The sequence below is a fragment of the Panthera pardus genome, unplaced genomic scaffold, assembly GCF_024362965.1.
Source record: "Panthera pardus isolate Hobbes unplaced genomic scaffold, ASM2436296v1 HiC_scaffold_17, whole genome shotgun sequence".
NCBI classification, from domain to species: Eukaryota; Metazoa; Chordata; class Mammalia; order Carnivora; family Felidae; genus Panthera; species Panthera pardus.
Genome location: NW_026526732.1, coordinates 39,621,004 through 39,640,209, shown reverse-complemented (window position 1 = coordinate 39,640,209; position 19,206 = coordinate 39,621,004). Strand labels below are relative to the sequence as shown.

At 36.5% G+C, this 19,206-nt stretch overlaps 1 protein-coding gene across 6 annotated transcripts in view; it reads left to right on the top strand.

Annotated features, from left to right (window-relative positions):
• Positions 1-19,206, top strand: part of NKAIN2 (sodium/potassium transporting ATPase interacting 2) — a 987,194-nt gene that overhangs the window by 801,055 nt on the left and 166,933 nt on the right. For all 6 annotated transcript variants that reach the window (XR_002072090.2, XR_002072088.2, XR_002072089.2 and 3 more), the window contains one exon: positions 13,108-13,308. Coding sequence is in view for 2 of the 6 variants with exons in the window: in XM_019418246.2 (XP_019273791.1) it covers positions 13,108-13,308 (201 nt within the window). In the remaining 4 variants the exon portion in view is untranslated. The remainder of the gene's footprint in view (positions 1-13,107; positions 13,309-19,206) is intronic.

Sequence of the window (19,206 nt, the reverse complement as noted above, 5' to 3'; positions counted from 1 at the left end):
TTGAAAAGGATGCCTCCTTTTTGTATGCAAAATGAAAAAAAAACTAATTGGAAGGAAGCACATCTTCTAGATAGAGCTAGGTTGTGGGGAATACAGCTACAATATCAGCACCATTTCTAGGATGAACTACTGTCTAATGAACTAAGGTGCCACTCTCAACTCTCCAACATTGCAACAAAATGATTGAAGTGTTTCTTTCTTTCCCCCTATTTGTGTCTCCAACTTCTAATTCTGTCTTCCCTTACACTTCTGATGACAATATCCTCTCTTCCTAAAGGAGACTAAGGAACTAAGTGCTCTCTTTCTATAAAAGTGATGATAAGTATTTTTCTCTGTTTCTTAATGTTTTCTTCTCGCCAGCGACCTTTCTACCAGTAGCCTCTTGGCCTTGTGTGTTACAAAAGCTGCAAAGAGCATTTTGGCAGCAATCCAAATGAAATAGGTATATATATTTAAAGGTGTTTTATTTAGACTTAGAGGTTTATTTATATTTGTCTCCACAAATTCTAAGCGGTATTGATCTATGTACTTGCCAGGATAACACTAGACAAGAAACAAATCTTACCACCTAAAAAAATTCTCTCATGAGAGTAACTTTATAAACTAAAATATCTTTAAAAGCTTCATCATCCAAATGCATGGCAAATATAACTCTTCTATAAATGCAAGGTACAATGAATTTTGGATTAGAGCTGACAAACCACTTAAGAGGACATGTCAAGGTCTTATAGCGCTGAGTAGGTTTCTGAGCAGCATTTGGAAATTTTTGAAGTAAGTTGTATGAATTATGTGTCTGCATTTTTTATTCTAGTACATTCTCTTAAAGAATACCAAATATCATGTTTTGGCAATGATCAATTGGGTGACAAAAAAAAAATTCTTGAGAGGCAACTAGGTCCAATGAGAGTGCATGAAGTCAGACAAAAATAGGTTTGAAATCTAGTTTTATCCTTAATAAAAAATAAGTTAATAGAGTTATAAATGCACTCTCAGTCTCATTTTCTTTCCTTCTGTTAAATGAGGATAGTAATCCCTACCTCTGAATGTTGTTGAATGCATAAACTTTACTCCTTTCTTTTTCGCAGTGTGTATGGCCTCAAATTTAACAATAAGTTGCAAAATTTATAATAGACTAGGAGACATACTTATCTTCGAGATGAAAAGACTTATGGAGATTTTATAGAGAAAACTCCTGTTGACTAGTAAATTTCATCTCCAATTATGCCTGTCCTCAATAACTGAAAAATGACTATGAAGCCCATCATTAATAACCTTAACACTTGGCTCCTTTTCTATCTTGCTACCATTTTTTTTTTGTCACTTTCTCATGACCTTTCTCTTCCAAGAGAATGAATGAAGAAAGGAAAGAGCATAAGACTCTGTTAGCATCTCTGGTAACAACTTTAGCCAGGAGACATTTTGAACTATGGATCAAAATGAGATTGAGTTCCCAATTCAATTCATGACAAAGTAACATCCTCGGAGGCAATCACAGATGCTATCCAAGTCAGAATTTCTGACCTTGGGAAAATGTCAGTGTCAGTATTGGGGGTGGGCTGTATATGTAGGTGGGATACTGACTGGCAGTAATGGTGGGGAACTATTAAGGAGAACATTTCAGTGTTCCTTAAATGTTTCCAAGCCTTCAATATCATCAGCACCTGTGTGCCTCCATACAAATTAAAAATCCACATAAATGTGCTTTATAAACAGATGAAATGGTGGCCTTCAGGTTAGTACTAAAATGGCAGTAACATTGTCTCTTGAAATAGCTAACCTTTATTTTGCCTCCCTAAGCCCCTAGAGTGAATGCAGATCACTTTTTAAAGCTCTTAGACAGGAAAGGAACACTCACAAGATGGGAAAAGATACCTGCAGGGAGGGAACAAACGGGAAGTGACAAAACAGCAGGAAAAGCTGCCTGAAGAGGTTTCGGTACATGGAAAACTATAAAGTCAGTGAGAAGTTGATCTTTCATTATTGTAACCAGCTGAGAAAATTCTGCCTCTAGCATCTGCTAGTAAGGGTGTGAGAGAGAGAAGACTCATTTTGCCAAACTTAGATCCTACTCCTAGCTGATGGGTCCTAACTTTAGAAGGTTAAAAAAAAAATAGGACTTTTGAGCCTGGAGGTTCGATTAACTTTACCATTAGTATAGAGGCTTCCTTATTGAATTATATTCCCTTCCTTCTTTTCCTTCCCTTCTCTTTCCCTCTTTCCTTCTCTTTCAGAACGTTACAAGGATCACGTTAAAACAAAATTCTCTATAGTTCAGATGCAAAATTTTTCTTCAACTGAGAGCTAATATGCATTTTTTGAGCAGGAACAGTGACTATATTTGGGGCTTAACAAACTCCTTTACCCATAAGAAGAAAGCAATTAACCAAGATAATATTGCTATTCATATACATATATAAAGAAGTACTAGGTATAATATTGTGGTGCTCAAAAAGGAATGGAGTTAATCAGGAAAAGCTTCTTAGAAGGAGTAGCCAAGAGTATTAATTTAAATGCAGAGAGATATACAGGATGTTAATAGGAGGTATTGAGAAGGATTTTATTAAAATGAGATTTTTGCAGCAGTGCTCAGAATGCAGAAAGTGCAGACCAATTGTTAGATAACATAAAACATTTATCTGGACTAAGAAGGCAGTGAGGATAAGATTTAGAAAAGTGAAATAATGGCCTTTGTTGGAACACAGACATGAGAAACCTGCTTTAAGGCAAGAAAAAAATGAAAATATATAATAGCAATGATTAAACATTTTATATTAAATCTTTAGTGAATTTTCGTATATAGTGAGAATAAACACAATTTGTTTTTAAAACTCTAAATTTTAACAATCCAAATTCCACTGGACTTTCCTGATCTGTTTCTAGAGCTATGGCTGTAATGTTTTCCTGCTCTCAGAAATATTTGTAGAAATCTTTTCTTGAATAACTCATGACAGGAACTAGGAACTGGAGTTAACAACAGGAATGCTTTTACATTGTAGTATGATCCATATGCATCCAAATCTCACTTACCCATTGTTGAAGATTCTAAAAGAAAAGGCACGGGTGTATATCTGATGCCCCATCTACTTCCCTTAGGTTCATCATATAGTAGGATGAATCACATCTTTGGATTTTGAAGCTGGTAGATAAGAACTTCCTTATGTTGTGGGCTGCATTCCTACATATGCAACATTCATTCAACCTGTTAAATAAAGCGTATTTGTAATTTTACTTATCTTTGCAAATCCATATTTTCTCAGCTTCTTTTTGGCATCTTGAACAATATAATTTGCTTTCACTGATTTTCGTATGTTACCAGGATAAATTTAGCATTGGGGTTTTTATCTGTAAATCTGCATAGATCTATGCATATTTTAACAGAAAAATACAGCTATATTTAGGGCTAGAATATTAAGTTCACCAACAGGAAACAAGCCATGGATGGTGATAATTTTTAAGAAATTTGCAGGGATTCCTATATCCATATGTAGATATTGGCAATAAGATGTAGAGTGATGCTCTTTGGTGTTATTTTAAACTGTAACCAGTGTATATTGGCTGTAAATAAATAAGAGTTCATTGAAAAAAAAGTGATTCTTGGTGTCAAATATAGCCTTCCCCACTATCCCAACTACCGCATCTTCAGTTAATACAGAATATCATTCAATCACAAGGTTTCTTTTTTTTAATATTTATTTATTATTGAGAGACAGAGACAGACAGAGCATGAGCATGGGATGAGCAGAGAGAGAGGGAGACACAGAATTTGAACCAGGGTCCAGCCTCTGAACTGTCAGCATGGAGTCCGCTGTGGGGCTCGAACTCACAAACTGTGAGATCATGACCCGAGCTGAAGTCGGTCGCTTTACCGACTGAGCCACCCAGGCGCCCCAGTTACAAGGTTTCTTAACTACTTTTTTGAGTCCTAACAACTAAATATGCATGCTTTTATTAATATATTTTGACATCCCAGAGTATTTTTGTTGTTAAAACTTGCTTCTTTCCATTAAGTGTGCTTGCTGGCATTATTCTAATATCATTACGAGAAGTATGTTTTAAAGTAAAGGAGGAGAATGCTGATTTTTTCACATTCTTCCTCTGAGTGCCAAAAGCAGTGATTTTGGTCCTGCCTCCCTGGAGCCTTGTAGAGCTCAGGACAATGGTATGGGGTGAACAAGGTCAAGGATTTGAATTTTACAGCATGAGTCTTTACCTCCATAATGACTATTGTTCAAAACAGTGCCTCTACTGTTCTCTTCTTGTTGCCTGCACTGCCCTGCCCCAATCCTACAGGAGACTTAAATTTACTGCAGTACCTCTTGGTTCATGTTTGGCAGTGCGGATGTCCTGTTGTTGATCAAACATCTTTCAATAAGCTCAGATGTTTGTTCTGGCATTTAAGACCCTGCCCAGTCTAGTCCCAAGTCAAGATCTTCCAATGGTATGTTATACTACTCCTTCTCACAAACTCTCCCCTCATAAAATTAAAGCTATTTAAATATCCAAGTTCTTAAATATACAAATACTCATCGCTCTGCAATTTTATTTGGGCCCTCTACTTAAAAAGATCTTCCCCCCACCCCAAGGGTTGTGGGCCTATCTAAGAAGGGCCCCTTTTCAGGACCCAGCGAGAATTCCCATCTCTAGGACACTGTCCCACTGGAGTATACAGGCATCATCACACTCTCCAAATTTCTGTGAATAGATTGTCCACACTCTTCAGGTATTTATCAAATACTTCCTTGTACTGTTACATTTCCTCCTTCTTTTTTAAATTAATTTATTAATTAACTTTATTAAAAAAAATTAAATCCAAGTTAGTTAACATATGATGTAATAATGGTTTCAAGAGTAGAATTCAGTGATTCATCAACTCACATATAACACCCAATGCTCATCCCAACAAGTGCCCTTCTTAAAGCCCATTACCCATTTAGCCAACCCTCCCTCCCACCACCCCTCCAGCAACTCTCAGTTTGTTCTCTGTATTTAAGAGTCTCTTATGGTTTGCCTCCTTCTGTTTTTATCTTATTTTTCCTTCCCTTCTCCTATGTTCATCTGTTTTGTTTCTTAAATTCCACATATGAGTAAAATCGTATGATATTTATCTTTCTCTGACTGACTTATTTTGCTTAGCATAATACATTCTATTTCCAACCACATTGTTGCAAATGGTGAGATTTCATTCTTTTTGATTTCCGAGCAATATTCCATTGTATATTTATACCACATCTTCTTTATCCATTTATCAGTCGATGGACATTTGGGCTCTTTCCATAATTTGGATATTGTTGATAGTGCTGCTGTAAACATTGGGGTTCATGTGCCCCTTCAAATCAGCATTTTTGTTTCCTTTAGATAACAAAAATACCTACCTAGTAGTAGGTACCTAGTAGTGCAATTGCTGGGTCATAGGGTAGCTTTATTTTTAATTTTTTGAGGAACTTTCATACATTTCCTCTTTATACCTTACCCTCGAAAAGAGATAATAGGCCCCATAATGTTAGGGGTCACATCTGACATCACTTCACATTTTTATGGCCTGGTAAAATGCTTTGCATATAGTAACCGAATAATTTAATATGTGTTAGCAACTATGCTGCTAACTATAACCTAATTGCCATTTGTTACAAAGTGCAGCTTCTAGCCTTTCTAATAATGTTGCAGTCTAGACATGAGAACATATCAGTTTTCAATATTATTATTCCAAAAGAAAAACTAAGTAATAGAAAACTCCAAGAATCTAAGAAAACATTTCAGTTTTTTTTTAATTTAAAAAAATTTTTTTAATGTTTATTTATTATTGAGAGACAGAGACAGAGCATGAGCAGGGGAGGGGCAAAGAGAGAGGGAGACACAGAATCTGAAGCAGGCTCCATGCTCCGAGCAGTCAGCACAGAGCTTGACGCTGGGCTCGAACTCACAAACTGAGAGATCATGACCTGAGCCAAAGTCGGACGCTTAACTGACTGAGCCACCGAGGCGCCCCAACATTTCTGATTTTTTAAACTTAAACTCAAAATTTCTCTCCCACCCTCCACCTTCTACTGTCTACAATATATTCTCCATTGCTTACTCTTGGAACACATACATGCATGTATGCTCTTCTTCAAATGCCAAAAAACTGGGAAAGTAAATTTTAGCTTTTTATTGAAATTCTGAGATGTTACTAGTATCTGTTTCTCATTTGCTTTTCAACTTTTTTTTCCCATCAAATGCTTATTCTTTGTTGAGCAATTAAGCTCTTTGTGTTGACCTGAATGCATATAGTCTTTGTCAGAAACAACTTTTTAGTGCTAATAACAGCTTTCATGTAACACATCAGACCCTGTTATTTTGAAAATTGACATGACCAATAATGAGGTCCTTTAATCTGAACTTTTTAGAGACTTACTAAGAAGATGAATAAATATATTGATATAAAGGGTGGTTTTTTCTTTTGTTATTATACTGATCTGAACATATTATGGAAGTTTTCTTTAGATTCCCAACTTTTAAATCTTACAGTTATGAGACTATTTTATATGTTTTTCAAGATGTACCCATTCAGAATGCACAAGTCAGTTTCCGGATTTCTGTCTTATTTTGTGCTATCAAGACTTGTTCTTTGTCTCAGAAGTTCTTTTAATTTTGAGCTTAAACTTATAAAATATATAGGAATTAAATAACCTATTGATTATACGTGGAACAGTTCACACAGAAATTTCTGTTGCATTTAAAAGGGAACTTCAGGGAGAACTTTCTTGTCTGTTTTACCACAAGGAATTTACATTTTGTAGTTAAAATAATGCATGTGCAAAAACAAAGTTTTCTGTTTAAATGTCTCAGGAGGATAACTGAGAATATACGATAATTCTAGGATTCTTCCAGTTAATGATTGCTGGTTAAAGCTATTCACGTACTTATATTTCATCCCCAAACTCCTCCAAAGTGATATGAAAGAATAAAAAAATTGTAAACTAACAGTAAAAGAGAATAGGAGTAGGGGAAGGGTAAGAAGTGTCATCAGTTTCTGGAAGATAGAAAGTAGACGGGGATTTGCTAAGTGACTTAACAGAGTGGAAAAACCTAAAACTTATTATGAACATGCAGAGAGGGGTTCCAATTTATAGATTCGACCTATAAAAATCTTCAAAAGTCAGGATTTAGAAGTAGATGGATTGTGTGAGGTACAGGACTGAAAATGGGAGTAGATTGAATAATCTGTTCAAGAAGCAATTAGACTGCCCCAGGCTTTTCCTTTAATTGATATAACCAGACTTCTCCTCTGGACAAGTGAGACTTTTGAGATATAGGCAAGCATGAGCTAAATTTCTGAACACATGAGGATTGCTAAAGACTGCATACTGGAGTTAAAAAAAAAAAAAAAAAAAAAAAAAAAGGTGCATACAGTGTAGCAAAACCAGCAACCCCTTTCCAGTTTCGCCCAGGCATGCTAAGGTCTGGTGCGTCTCTACTCCATAGCAGACTGGAAGACCCAGAACAAAGCCCTACAGATCCACACAGATCTAGCATTTGGAAGGCACTGCCCAGTCATCATATGTGACGGGTACTTGCTGACTATACTACAAATGCATAACAACTGCTGAACAAGCTTTAGTTTCTCCTCTTTGATCTGAAAGAACAACCAGAGATCACCAGACTTCTAAGGAAAGGCTCTATACATTCCTACACTCCAATCAGGACCCTGTTGACACAAAATAATATGAGATATATTTCTTTAACTCCTCCCATGACCCAATTCTGGGTTATTCTGTTTCTTTACTTGAATTCATTTTTCTCTGTGTGTTAATTTCTATGCTGATATTTTAATATATTTATGTATTCCTTGTCCATTTTCCTTACCACATGATGAATACTCATAAAGGCAGGAATGTTGCATATGGCACATGGTAGATGTTTAACTAATTATTAACTAATCATTATTATTTATTGATTTATTTATATACTTATTTATTTAGTAAAAATAACTCAGATAAAGCAAGAACAGTGTGGGAAACACAATTCTTAAAAAATAATACATCAGAAAACTAAGAAAAGTTATAGCCCAGAAAGAATTGAAAAGTACTAGCTATACAAAAGCAATAATTAGAGAAGAATAAATGGCTCTTAGAAATTCAAAATATTAAAAATAAAATATGCAATTCAATATAACACTGCGAGAAGTTGGTAAAGAAAATCTCCAAAAGAGTAAAGAGAAATGTTAATATATGAATACTAGGAAAGAAAAGATAAGAATATAAAGAGGTCAATCCTAGAAGTCAAATGTCTGACTAACAGAAATTTCTATAGTAACAGAAAAAGTAGAGGGGAGGGAACAATTTAAGATAAAATGTGAAAATGTTTCCTAGAATGGAAGGAACAGTTTCCTGGATTGAAAGTCCCCCCAGAAGCTCAAAAAACTTAGTGAATTAAAAAATAAATAAATAAAAATAAAAAATAATAAAAAATTTAAAAAACCCATCAAGGTACTTCAGAACCTGAAATTAAAAGATTTTCTTTCTTTTTTTAAATGTTTATTTATTCTGAGAGCAAGAGAGAGAGAGAGAGACAAAGCATGAGCATGAGCATGAACGTGAGCAGGGGAAGGGCAGAGAGAGAGGGAGACACAGAATCCGAAGCCCGTTCCAGGCTCTGAGCTGTCAGCACAGAGCCCGATGCAGGGCTTGAACCCATGAACCATGAGATCATGACCTGAGCTGAAGTTGGAGGCTTAACTGAGCCACCCAGGTGCCCCTAAAAGAAGATTATTTCTACCTGGATAAACTTCAGAAATATCATGTGGAACCAAAACAAGTTAGAGGTTTTACACATGTTATTGTTTTCATTTTCCATTTATTACGTGGGTATATATTTGATACACAATGTGACACTAGTTTCGGGTGTACCATATAGTGATCCTACATCTCTATACATTATGCTCGCTCAGCCCAAGTGTAGCTACCATCTGTCACCATACAACCCTATTGCAATACCATTCACTATATTCCCTGCACTGTACCTTTTATTCCGATGACTTATTCACTCCATAACTGGAAGCCTGCATCTCCCACTCCCCTTCACCCATTTTGTGATCCCCACCACTGTCCTCCCTGCTGGCAACCACCAGCTCTCTGTATTTACAAGTCTGACTCTGCTTTTCGTTTGTCTGTTCATTCATTTGTTTTATTTTGTTTTGTTTTGTTTTGTTTTTAGATTCTACATGAATGAATATACACATTTTAAAACCTGAAAACAGTATTTTATGTTATTAATGAGTAGATAAACATTTAGTAAAACTACAAAAACTTTTCATGAGAATACTAATCCAAAACCATGACAGTAATTATCTATGGAGAAGGAGAGAAGGAAATAACGTTTAGGAGGAGTACAGAGAAGGCATCATTTATATGTATAAATTTTTATTAAAAGAATGATAGCAGCAGTGCAGCAGAAGATTTCAGGAGGCTGAGTGATGAGTATAATGATATTGCTGTAGTACCCTCTACACTTTTCAGTGTTTATGAAATATTTCAGTACTTAAAACGAAAAGATGTAAGAAATCAGAAAAAAAAGAAAACAGGTTACATAAAAAATTGCAGGAAACAAAATGGTATCTGATTCCTTAACTGTTATAATGGAAACCAGAAGATAATGGAGAAATATTCACCCACTCTGAGGGAAAATCATCCTCAACCAAGAAGCATACATCCAGCCAAAATATCAATCAACTAATATAAAAGGTGGATGAAAACACGTAAGACTTAACATCATTCACCTATTCTTAAGAAACTAATGGAATTTGTAACCTAAGAAACAAGAGAGAAAACCTAGTAAAAGGCATGAGAGCTGTTAAGAAAAATTGCACCAGACAATTGTTAAAATGGGAAGACAGATTTTCTTAACTGCTGTAGTAGGGAAGAGAGATGTAAGTAGAGAACTGAACTCAGCTCCAAGTTAAACAGGCACGAAAGGTTTTATTCATGACTATTGCAATAGAGGAGAGAAATTGAATTCAATTACACTGAAATAAAAGTTGGGAGGATTTTTAAATGCTGGGGTGAAAAGTACCTAAGGACATTATGGGGAAAGTTAGTCAATGTGATTAGGCCATCTGTGTTTGTTAATTGTTGCTTCTCAGAGTTAGTTTTCTACCTACCCACAGGCACTGAGAGATAGGGATGCTCTCTTTCTTGACCATTACATTTCAAAGAAATGGCTCAGAGGGCCATAAGAAAGACATTCCTGAGTTTTAGAAAATTTGCATCTTGAAGGAGCAGACAAAGAATTTATAATTGCAAGTTTTCTAGAGAAAGTAAAGTCAAGGCCTGTACTCAGGAAGAAACCTGCTTAGTCAAACTGAGGGGAATATGAAGGTCATCTTAGTCAAATACAGAAAACTGGGGATCCAACAGAAGAGAGAACTAATGATATTAAGTGAAGTCCATGTCCAACTTTATGTATCAATTGCATAGAGCCTGATGAAAACAGAAGCCTGTGAGATTCCAGCTCAGAGGTCCCCAGGAAAAGATACACAAGTTAGAAAAGAATTGATCCATTCTAAGGTGTTAGACCAAGTAGAATTTAATATTGAATGAGTTTTTATGGCTCTACTGGTCTTTTTAAAAAGAATTAGTGATAGAAATACTATAGAAAGAGAGTAAAAAAAAATAATAAAACATGCCACAAAATGTAGAGGAATCAATAACACAAAGATAACTGGAAAATCCCCAAATACTTGGCAATTAAAGATACATTTCTTTTTTTTTTTAAGTTTACGTATTTATTTTGAGAGAGAGTGCACACCAGAGTGGGGAAGAAGCAGAGAAAGGGAGAGAGAGAGAGAATCCCAAGCAGGTTCTGCACTGTCAGCACAGAACCTGACTTGGAGCTTGAATTCATGAACTATGAGATCATGACCTGAACAGAAATCAAGAGTCAGATGCTTAACTGCATGAACTACCCAGGCACCCCAAGGTACATTTCTAAATAGCACACAGGTCAAAACAGAAATCTTACACCTGGGGGTGTAACACAAATGTGTTTACATTTGAAATAACCTGCTTGGGACATCTAGGTGGCTCAGTCAGTTAACTGTCTGACTCTTGATTTCGGCTCAGGGCATGATCTCAAGCTTCATTAGATTAAGCCCTGCATTGGTCTCTGTGCTTGGGATTCTCTCTCTTTCTCCCTCTCTGCCCCTCCCCTGCTCATGCACCTGCTCGCTCTCTGTGTCTCTCTCTCTGTCTCTGTCTCTCTCTCTCCCTCTCTCTCTCTCTCAAAATAAGTAAACATTTAAAAAATCAAAACCGTAAAACAGTGGAAAAAATCAATTAAATCAAAAGCTAGTTCTTTGAAAAGATCAACAAAATTGAAAAGCCTTCAACCAGGCTAAGAAAAAATTAGAGAAAACACAAATTACTAATAACAGAAATGAAAGAAGGGGCATCGCTACAGATCTCATGAACATTGAAAGGATAATGAAGGAATATTGTTAACAACTCTATGCCCACAAATTTAATAACCTAGGTAACCTGGACAAATCCCTGTAAAGATATAATCTGCCAAAACTCATACTAGAAAAAATAGATAATTTTAATAGGTCTATATCTATTAAAGAAATTCAATAAATAATAACTTTCCAAAACAGCAAACTTCAGGTCCAGATGGTTTCACTGGTAAATCTACCAAACATTTAAGAAATCATACCAATTCTCTATAATCTGTCCCAGAAGATAGAAACAGATGGAAAACTTTCTAACTCACATTATGAAACAAGCATTAACCTAATACCAAAGCCAGACACAGACATTGTAGGAAATGAAAACTACAGATAAATACTTCTAATGAACGTACATGCAATTATCCTCAACAAAATATTATCAAAATGAATCCAATAATGTACAAAAAGAATTACATACCACAACCAAGAGGGATTTATGTCAGATATACACGACTTGTTCAACATTCAAAAATCAGTTAATCAAAAATGTAGACACTTTTTGTTTAGCCATTTTCAGGTTGCAAAGGATACTTTGAAGACTTTGTGAAGAGGCTTGAAAGAAAGAGAAATTGCTTGCTCCCTCACCCCCTTTCCTGCCCATAGAGATCATGTGACTCATAGCATACTTCACTCCAGAGGAATCGTCCACCCAATCTCCAACCCCCCCTGGCCATTTCAGCTGAACACTTTCATACCTTCAGTGTGAGTGAGTGTTAAAGGTCACAAAACCTGATTTAAGATATTTTCTATGCAGGATCTGCCTAGTTAATTCAGCACCTCATTTTAGAGTGAGAATAGTTGGCATCTATTAACTGGTAGCACTATCACTGAGATTGAAATAATTCCATTTAGAATTCATCTTCCTTGACTTGCTGAGTACCAGAACATGTTCACTGTATTCCTTTTAGCCATTCTCTTTCTGGAAGACAACCTTTATCCATGTGCCATTAATAGCTCCATGTTTGTGTATGTGATTATAAGCCAAGTGCAGAAACTCTACCTTCTATTCCATTTATACCTACACATCACCTAACGTGCTTAACTTCATCTAAAGAGTTGTTGACTTATTATCTCCACCCTGCAAGAACTTGCTAATGATATTTCCTAAGAAATGTTATGACAAAGTAATATGTTTTATTAAGTCAAGTCTTATAAATTTTAGCTTTAGCCACATTACATTAAATTTTGCCAAACTGAAGTAAAAATTTAATATTTAAAATGTGTAAAAGGTAAAAGTTCTCAGGTTGAGAGTATAGCTTATTTAAAATAAGATGAACTTCACTTGATAAAATAGTTTAAGTCACTCCTTTTGTAATAAATTATAAGTCCTCAAAAGTAAGAACTCTTCAGTGCTACAATTAATGTCAGTCACTGATAATTTTACTAATAAATATTTTTATTTATATTATTGTAGTCAGACCAATAAATGAAATCTATTAGACACAGAACTTTCAAGTGGAACTAATAGTTTTATTTAAGATGCTTCCTTTCTGCCCATAAAATACAGTGAGGGGAGGGAGAAAAAAAAAAAAACCCACATTTCCAAATGGAAAACTCCAAGTCAGTCCAAAATAAGCTGACTAACATTTATAAAGTAATTCTCATCCTTATAAATTGCCTTCTTGCAGGAAACAGACCTTATCCTGACTTTTAATATTTCAATGCACCGATCTTGGTGGATGGAGAATGGACCAGGATGTACGGTGACATCAGTGACACCCGCACCAGACTGGGCCCCAGAAGACCATCGCTACATCACGGTCTCAGGGTGTTTTCTGGAGTACCAGTACATAGAAGTGGCTCATAGTTCCCTCCAGATTGTCCTCGCAGTAAGTTTTGACAGCCAACCTCTCCTTCTGGTGCTTCTGGAATCGTTTTATTTCCGTGCAAATTCAGTGCACACAAATGGAACCTGTGGATAAAGTGTGGCTATTTGCTTTTTTCTAGTTAATGCCCCCTTCAATAGGGGTTTGTCAAGTTAAACCAGGGCATAGTAAAAAGTAATCAATCAGTAAATCAATAAGTAGGCTTTGGCATCATCAGCATTTTACATAAGAAATCCAACCATCCAAGGTTTGATCATTTGGCTTTTGGTAAACAAGAGTTTCCCAAAGATTCTTGCAGAAAGATCAGAGAGCCTTCACAACTAACATGCTAAAATGCCTAGATTTATAAGATTTCAGTGGATACTTTCCTGCCAGTGTTTATTTCTGTCTGTGCTGCTAGCCCCTGGAATTCTTCATTTGCCCATATTCTTCTTCCTACATTTTCTGAAGGTACGATGCATCACCTGTAATCATTTCCCCTCTCTTTCAAACAGTTCAGCTTTTCATAAATTGTACTTCTAGGACTATCATGCCTCCATATTTCATATTATTAATAAAGAACTCTCCCTCCACTAGGAGTCAGTAGGAGTTACAAATGATTCCTATGTATTTGTATACAGTATTTGTAGAGCATATCTGTATAATATATCCCTGTTATATAAAACATATTATTTTATACTGTATCACTATGACAGAGATAAACACATCCTTTTCTCAAAAAGGACTTTTGCTAAGGCTAAATGCATAATTTTGTAGGATTTATAAAGACAACTTTATTATACATGTCTCCATTTATTTATTACAGATCCTATAGGTATAGTTCTACTTATATTTTCCTTAGACTCTATGTAGATCTGCAACTGCTATGCATAGCCTTGAAATTGTTAATGACAAATAATGCAAATAGAATCTGCTCTTTGCATTTCTTCAGTTAATTACTTTGGGAATGATATTAAGTCACAATTCTTAAATAACAAGACATAACAGGTTGTGGATAGAATGGCATAAATTAGTTCACATAAAATTCTTCTAGAACAACAAAAAGAAAGACCATGTGAAGTGTATGTATCTGATTATGCAACTAATATATAGTTATTATATTTTTTAAAAGGAAGAAAATATATACATGTGTATACATACATACACATACACACACATAAATTACAATGGGCTAAGTGCTAGTATGTGCAACCTGAGACACATATGTGCAACCTGAGACATTTCTTTTTTTTTTTTTTTTTTTTAATTTTTTTTTTTTAACGTTTATTTATTTTTGAGACAGAGAGAGACAGAGCATGAACAGGGGAGGGGCAGAGAGAGAGGGAGACACAGAATCGGAAACAGGCTCCAGGCTCTGAGCGGTCAGCACAGAGCCCGACGCGGGGCTCGAACTCACGGACCGCGAGATCGTGACCTGAGCCGAAGTCGGCCGCTCAACCGACTGAGCCACCCAGGCACCCCACCTGAGACATTTCTTAACTAACACATCCTTCCACAACAGTCTTAAACGCTAGACTCGTCATTTTAATTATCTTGAAAAAAATAAGGTAGATTTGATGGGACGAAAAAATTATTTAATTAGTTAAAATCCTATTTAGATGAAGTGTTCATTCTCAAAAGAGAAAAATAAAATCTTTCTGGTATTTGGGGACAGATTATGTGGTAGAGAGGGCTTTTAGATAAAAATTCCCCCACTGGAACTCACTTTTTTACTGTACCCACACATTTTGGAAAATTTCCACTTATGTGTCAAGTATATTATAAGGATATAGTTTATGTGCACAGATAGTTATATGTGACCATTTTAGAGAGCAAGCCATCACAGGATGCAGCCTCTTTACCCTCATAGGACCCTCATAGGGGGTCCGTACCCTTTCCACCTGTTTCTTTGGCAGTGCTGACTGTGGATCACCTGAGAGTAAGTTAGGGACAGTGTACCCAAGCCAGTTACTTGGAGAATTTTCAGACACTTTTTGCCTTTGGGCTTGCCGTACAACACCTGCTGTAGAGAAAACCTAGCATTTCTTAACTAGAGTTTTCGAAGGGAAACCAAAATGGGACTTATCCTGAACAATTTGTTCCACCTACTAATTGGAAGCCTTCCAACTAGATTTTCCTGTAGTCATTCTGATCACTTCTGCTGTCATGGTTAAGAGATGGAATAGTGTTGGGGCACCTGGGTGGCTCAGTCGGTTAAGGTGTCTGACTCTTGATTTCAGCTCAGGTCATGATCTTGCAGTTCATGAATTTGAGCCCTGCGTTGGGTTCTGCACTGACAGTGTGGAGCCTGCTTGGGATGCTCTCTCTCCGCCTCTCTCTGCCTCTCCCCTGCTCTCTCTCTCTCTCTCTCTCTCTCAAAAAAGAAATAAATAAACTTAAAAATTTTTTAAGGGCAAGGTTCCTCAGGATACAAACCAGGTGCAAATAGGTATATTTTGGGGATTGTAGTAGACAGAGAATATACTTTGTGCAGTATATAACATAATATTGTCTTCTTAGCTCCATCCTGCTTTTTGTAAAGTCAGCTAAATCCCCACTTCTCCTTGTTTCCACCAGTCTTTGAAGCTGCCCTCTCTTCCCGGGTATCTGGCTTGAATCTGCCTTCACGAACTGCTGCTCTCCCAGCGACTGCTCTTGCCTCACTCCAAATCTCTCTAGCTCATTTCCTCCAACTTTACTCAGCCTTTCTTTCACAGATTCCTGACCCCTGGCAATCCTGTCACCCTGTTGTTCGGTTTTCTGCCAATCAACTCTTAGCTGATTTGGAAATTAGCATTCACAAAGCCCACATTTGCATCGCACATACATAAGATATCTTCCGTCTACAGCCAAAAGAAGACAAGTATAATATCCACATAATTGGGAAGAGGGGCTATTAATCACGCAGCCTCCAGCCGAGCAGAGAGGACTGCCAGAACACCATAATGATGAGCCAGGTGTGAGACTTGAGCCCTCTCCTCCTTCGGCAGGGCTTTCTTCTAGTTAGTATCAGATATCGTATTCAAAAGGAATACAGGTGTGCACAGTTTTAATAAAACCAAAAAAAAAAAAAAATCCATACTTACAAAATAGATCAAATAAATATGTATGGGGAGAACCAGGGAGGAGATCAGCTACAGAGATGGTGTTGTTCGCATTACAAAAGAATTAAGGGGATTTCTTCAAACAATGTGTGATTGCAGCTGCATGGTTTACAAAATGTGTTCACAGGAATTAAATCTTTTGATTTGTGTAACAGTCCTGTGAGGGCTGCAAAACAGGTTGAAAGCCTTTCCCAAGATTTCTTAGCCAGTAGGGAGGATGGACATACTGACCCAAGTTTTTTTCTGGTACCAAAGACAGGAAATGGACTACAGTCTGAATGCCAGCAACAGCTGATTGGAAATGAGTTCCTGAAACCCCCAAATTCCGAGCTTATCAGTGGCAAAGAATGTCATGATTGATTAGCCATGGTGCTGAGGGTGAGGGGAATGGAGGTGTGTGTGCCTCATACTTGTTATGCACATACTATACCTCACTTCCCCTAACCAACACAATGAAAACAGAGGATGTTTTACAAGAAAGTGGAAGTAAATGAAGCTTTAAGGGAAAAATATTTATCAGTTACTGAACTAAGTTTATGTTTTAAAATGTATGTTACAATTTCAAATAATACATTGGACAAAAAACAAAACAGAAACCAATACTTCATCCCTCTTTTCTCTGGTTACCTCCAGAGGATCAATATCTCTAAATTTGAGATACGCCGCTCCAACCAAAATTTCTGGGTATTACTTCCAACACACTTCCAAGTCTGCAGCAGATTGATAATTAATATATTAATTATATATATTACCAGGATACCAGCAGAAGATGTTCGTAAAAATTTAATTAAGCTTACCATTTTCCCAAACAATTAAAATTGGCATAGAAACCATGTACAAATTAGCAGAGACTTATAAAAGACTCTAGAAAAGGTTCTAATACTTGGTGCACTGTTCATAGATAAAATAGGATCACTGTCAAGTTCATCCTTCAGTCATATCTATTATATCTATTTGGAAAACTGTATTTTTTAAAGTACATGAAATGATAGAAACCATTGTTTTAAAAATTGTGGTAAAAAAATTTTTGAAGATAAAACGTGTCTTCAAATGGATGGAGCCACAGATGCTTCCAGTTATTCCCAGTTAATAATGATATATATTTGACATATGGCTTGGTAAGACTTGCCTAAGTATACCATTGGTGAGAAATTTTCAAAACCTTGAAAGCCTTTATCTGAGTTAATGTGGGATTGTGCTGGGAATGGCTCAGGAGTATTTTTTTGAATGTTGCTGAGTGTGTGGTGCATGGATGAAAATGAGTTGCCTTATTGATCACGCCTCACTTTCATTCCTTCTTTAATCTGGAAACACATGTTCATAAAGTTTGGTTGTCAGAGATTTGGGTCCTGATTTCAATGTAGCTTGCGACATTGCCATTAAACTGGTAACTAGTGAATCTGAGTTGCGAACTTGAATCATTTTGAAGGGATGTGTGTTTTTAAGTGACAGAAGGTAAATTTCACATCACAGCAGTATTCAAACTTCATTGGATGTATCTCAAAGACTAATATGTCTCTTTAAAATATGTTAATATTTATAATATGCTGAAATAAATAGTCCATTGCCACTATTTAAATTAATGGTGAGGGGGCACCTGACTAGTTGGTAGAGCATGACTCTTGATCTTGGGGCCATGACTTTGAGGCCCACTTGGGTGTAAAAGTTACTTAAAAATGCATTTTAAAAATAAAAAAAATAATGATAAAAATATCAAACATCAATTTCAAATGTATACAGCTTTTAAGTGATTTTTAAGAAAAATTTTTCAGGACATATGGAAGTAGAAATGCTTAAAGACCATTACACTAACACAGTGGTTCTTGAGGCACTTGGGTGGCTCAATCTGTTGAGTATCTGACACCTTGATTTTGGCTCAGGTCATGATCCCAGGTCATGGGATGAAGCCTCATGTTGGCCTCTGTGCTGAGTGTGGAGCCTGCTTAAGATTTTCTCTCTGTCTCTCTCTGTCCTTCTCTCTCTCTCTCTCTCTCCCTCTCCCTCCCTCTCTCCCTCGCTCATGCCCTGTCCCTCTCAGTATGGGTCTTAATGCTGGCTGAGAATAGAAATGATTTACTCACTTGTTTAAAAGAGTACTATAAACATGACCTACTTCTAGAAATGCTATGCCCTTAAGGCTTGAGGTATGGCCTAGACGTTGTAATTTTGAAAATCTTCACCAGACATATCAATGCTTTCCCTTTCTTTTTGCTACTGATCCCGCTATAGTCCTAAAGTGCTCAGAAACACATGGTGCTTGGTCAAAAAAAAAAACCAAACATTCTGTAATACCAAATAGGTGCCACAGCTCCAACTACTCCATCAGCTCCTTCTTGGAAGTTGAGAGTCATTTCCCTTTGAATATCGCAGGGTCTACCCTATTATCAAGTACTGAATCTGCAGACCTACACTCTGTCTGCCATTACTCAACGCTAAAGAGTGACTTAGTGAAGAGCTTGAACTGAAAACTGAGTCTTCTGATTCCTAGTCCAGTGTCCATGACTCTACAATAGTTTTCATCTTAGGACAGAAATGCTTGCTGCCTGTGATAGAAATGGACAGAATGACAAGCACTTGGTTTCTTTCCTAGCTCCTATGCTGGGTCAACAGCTTTGCTGCTTGGCTTGGAATGTTATATATGCTGCTCCAGGTCTAGTTCTCTGGATACTCATACATAGACTTACTTGTCAGAGAGTAGTAACCCAATAAATGAAATAAATGTGATTTGTCTTTCTGTAACATCAGAATAGTTTATAAAATATTCACAAAATTATAGGAAGAAGAACCAAATTATAATTGTGAACAAGGGATTTTTCCA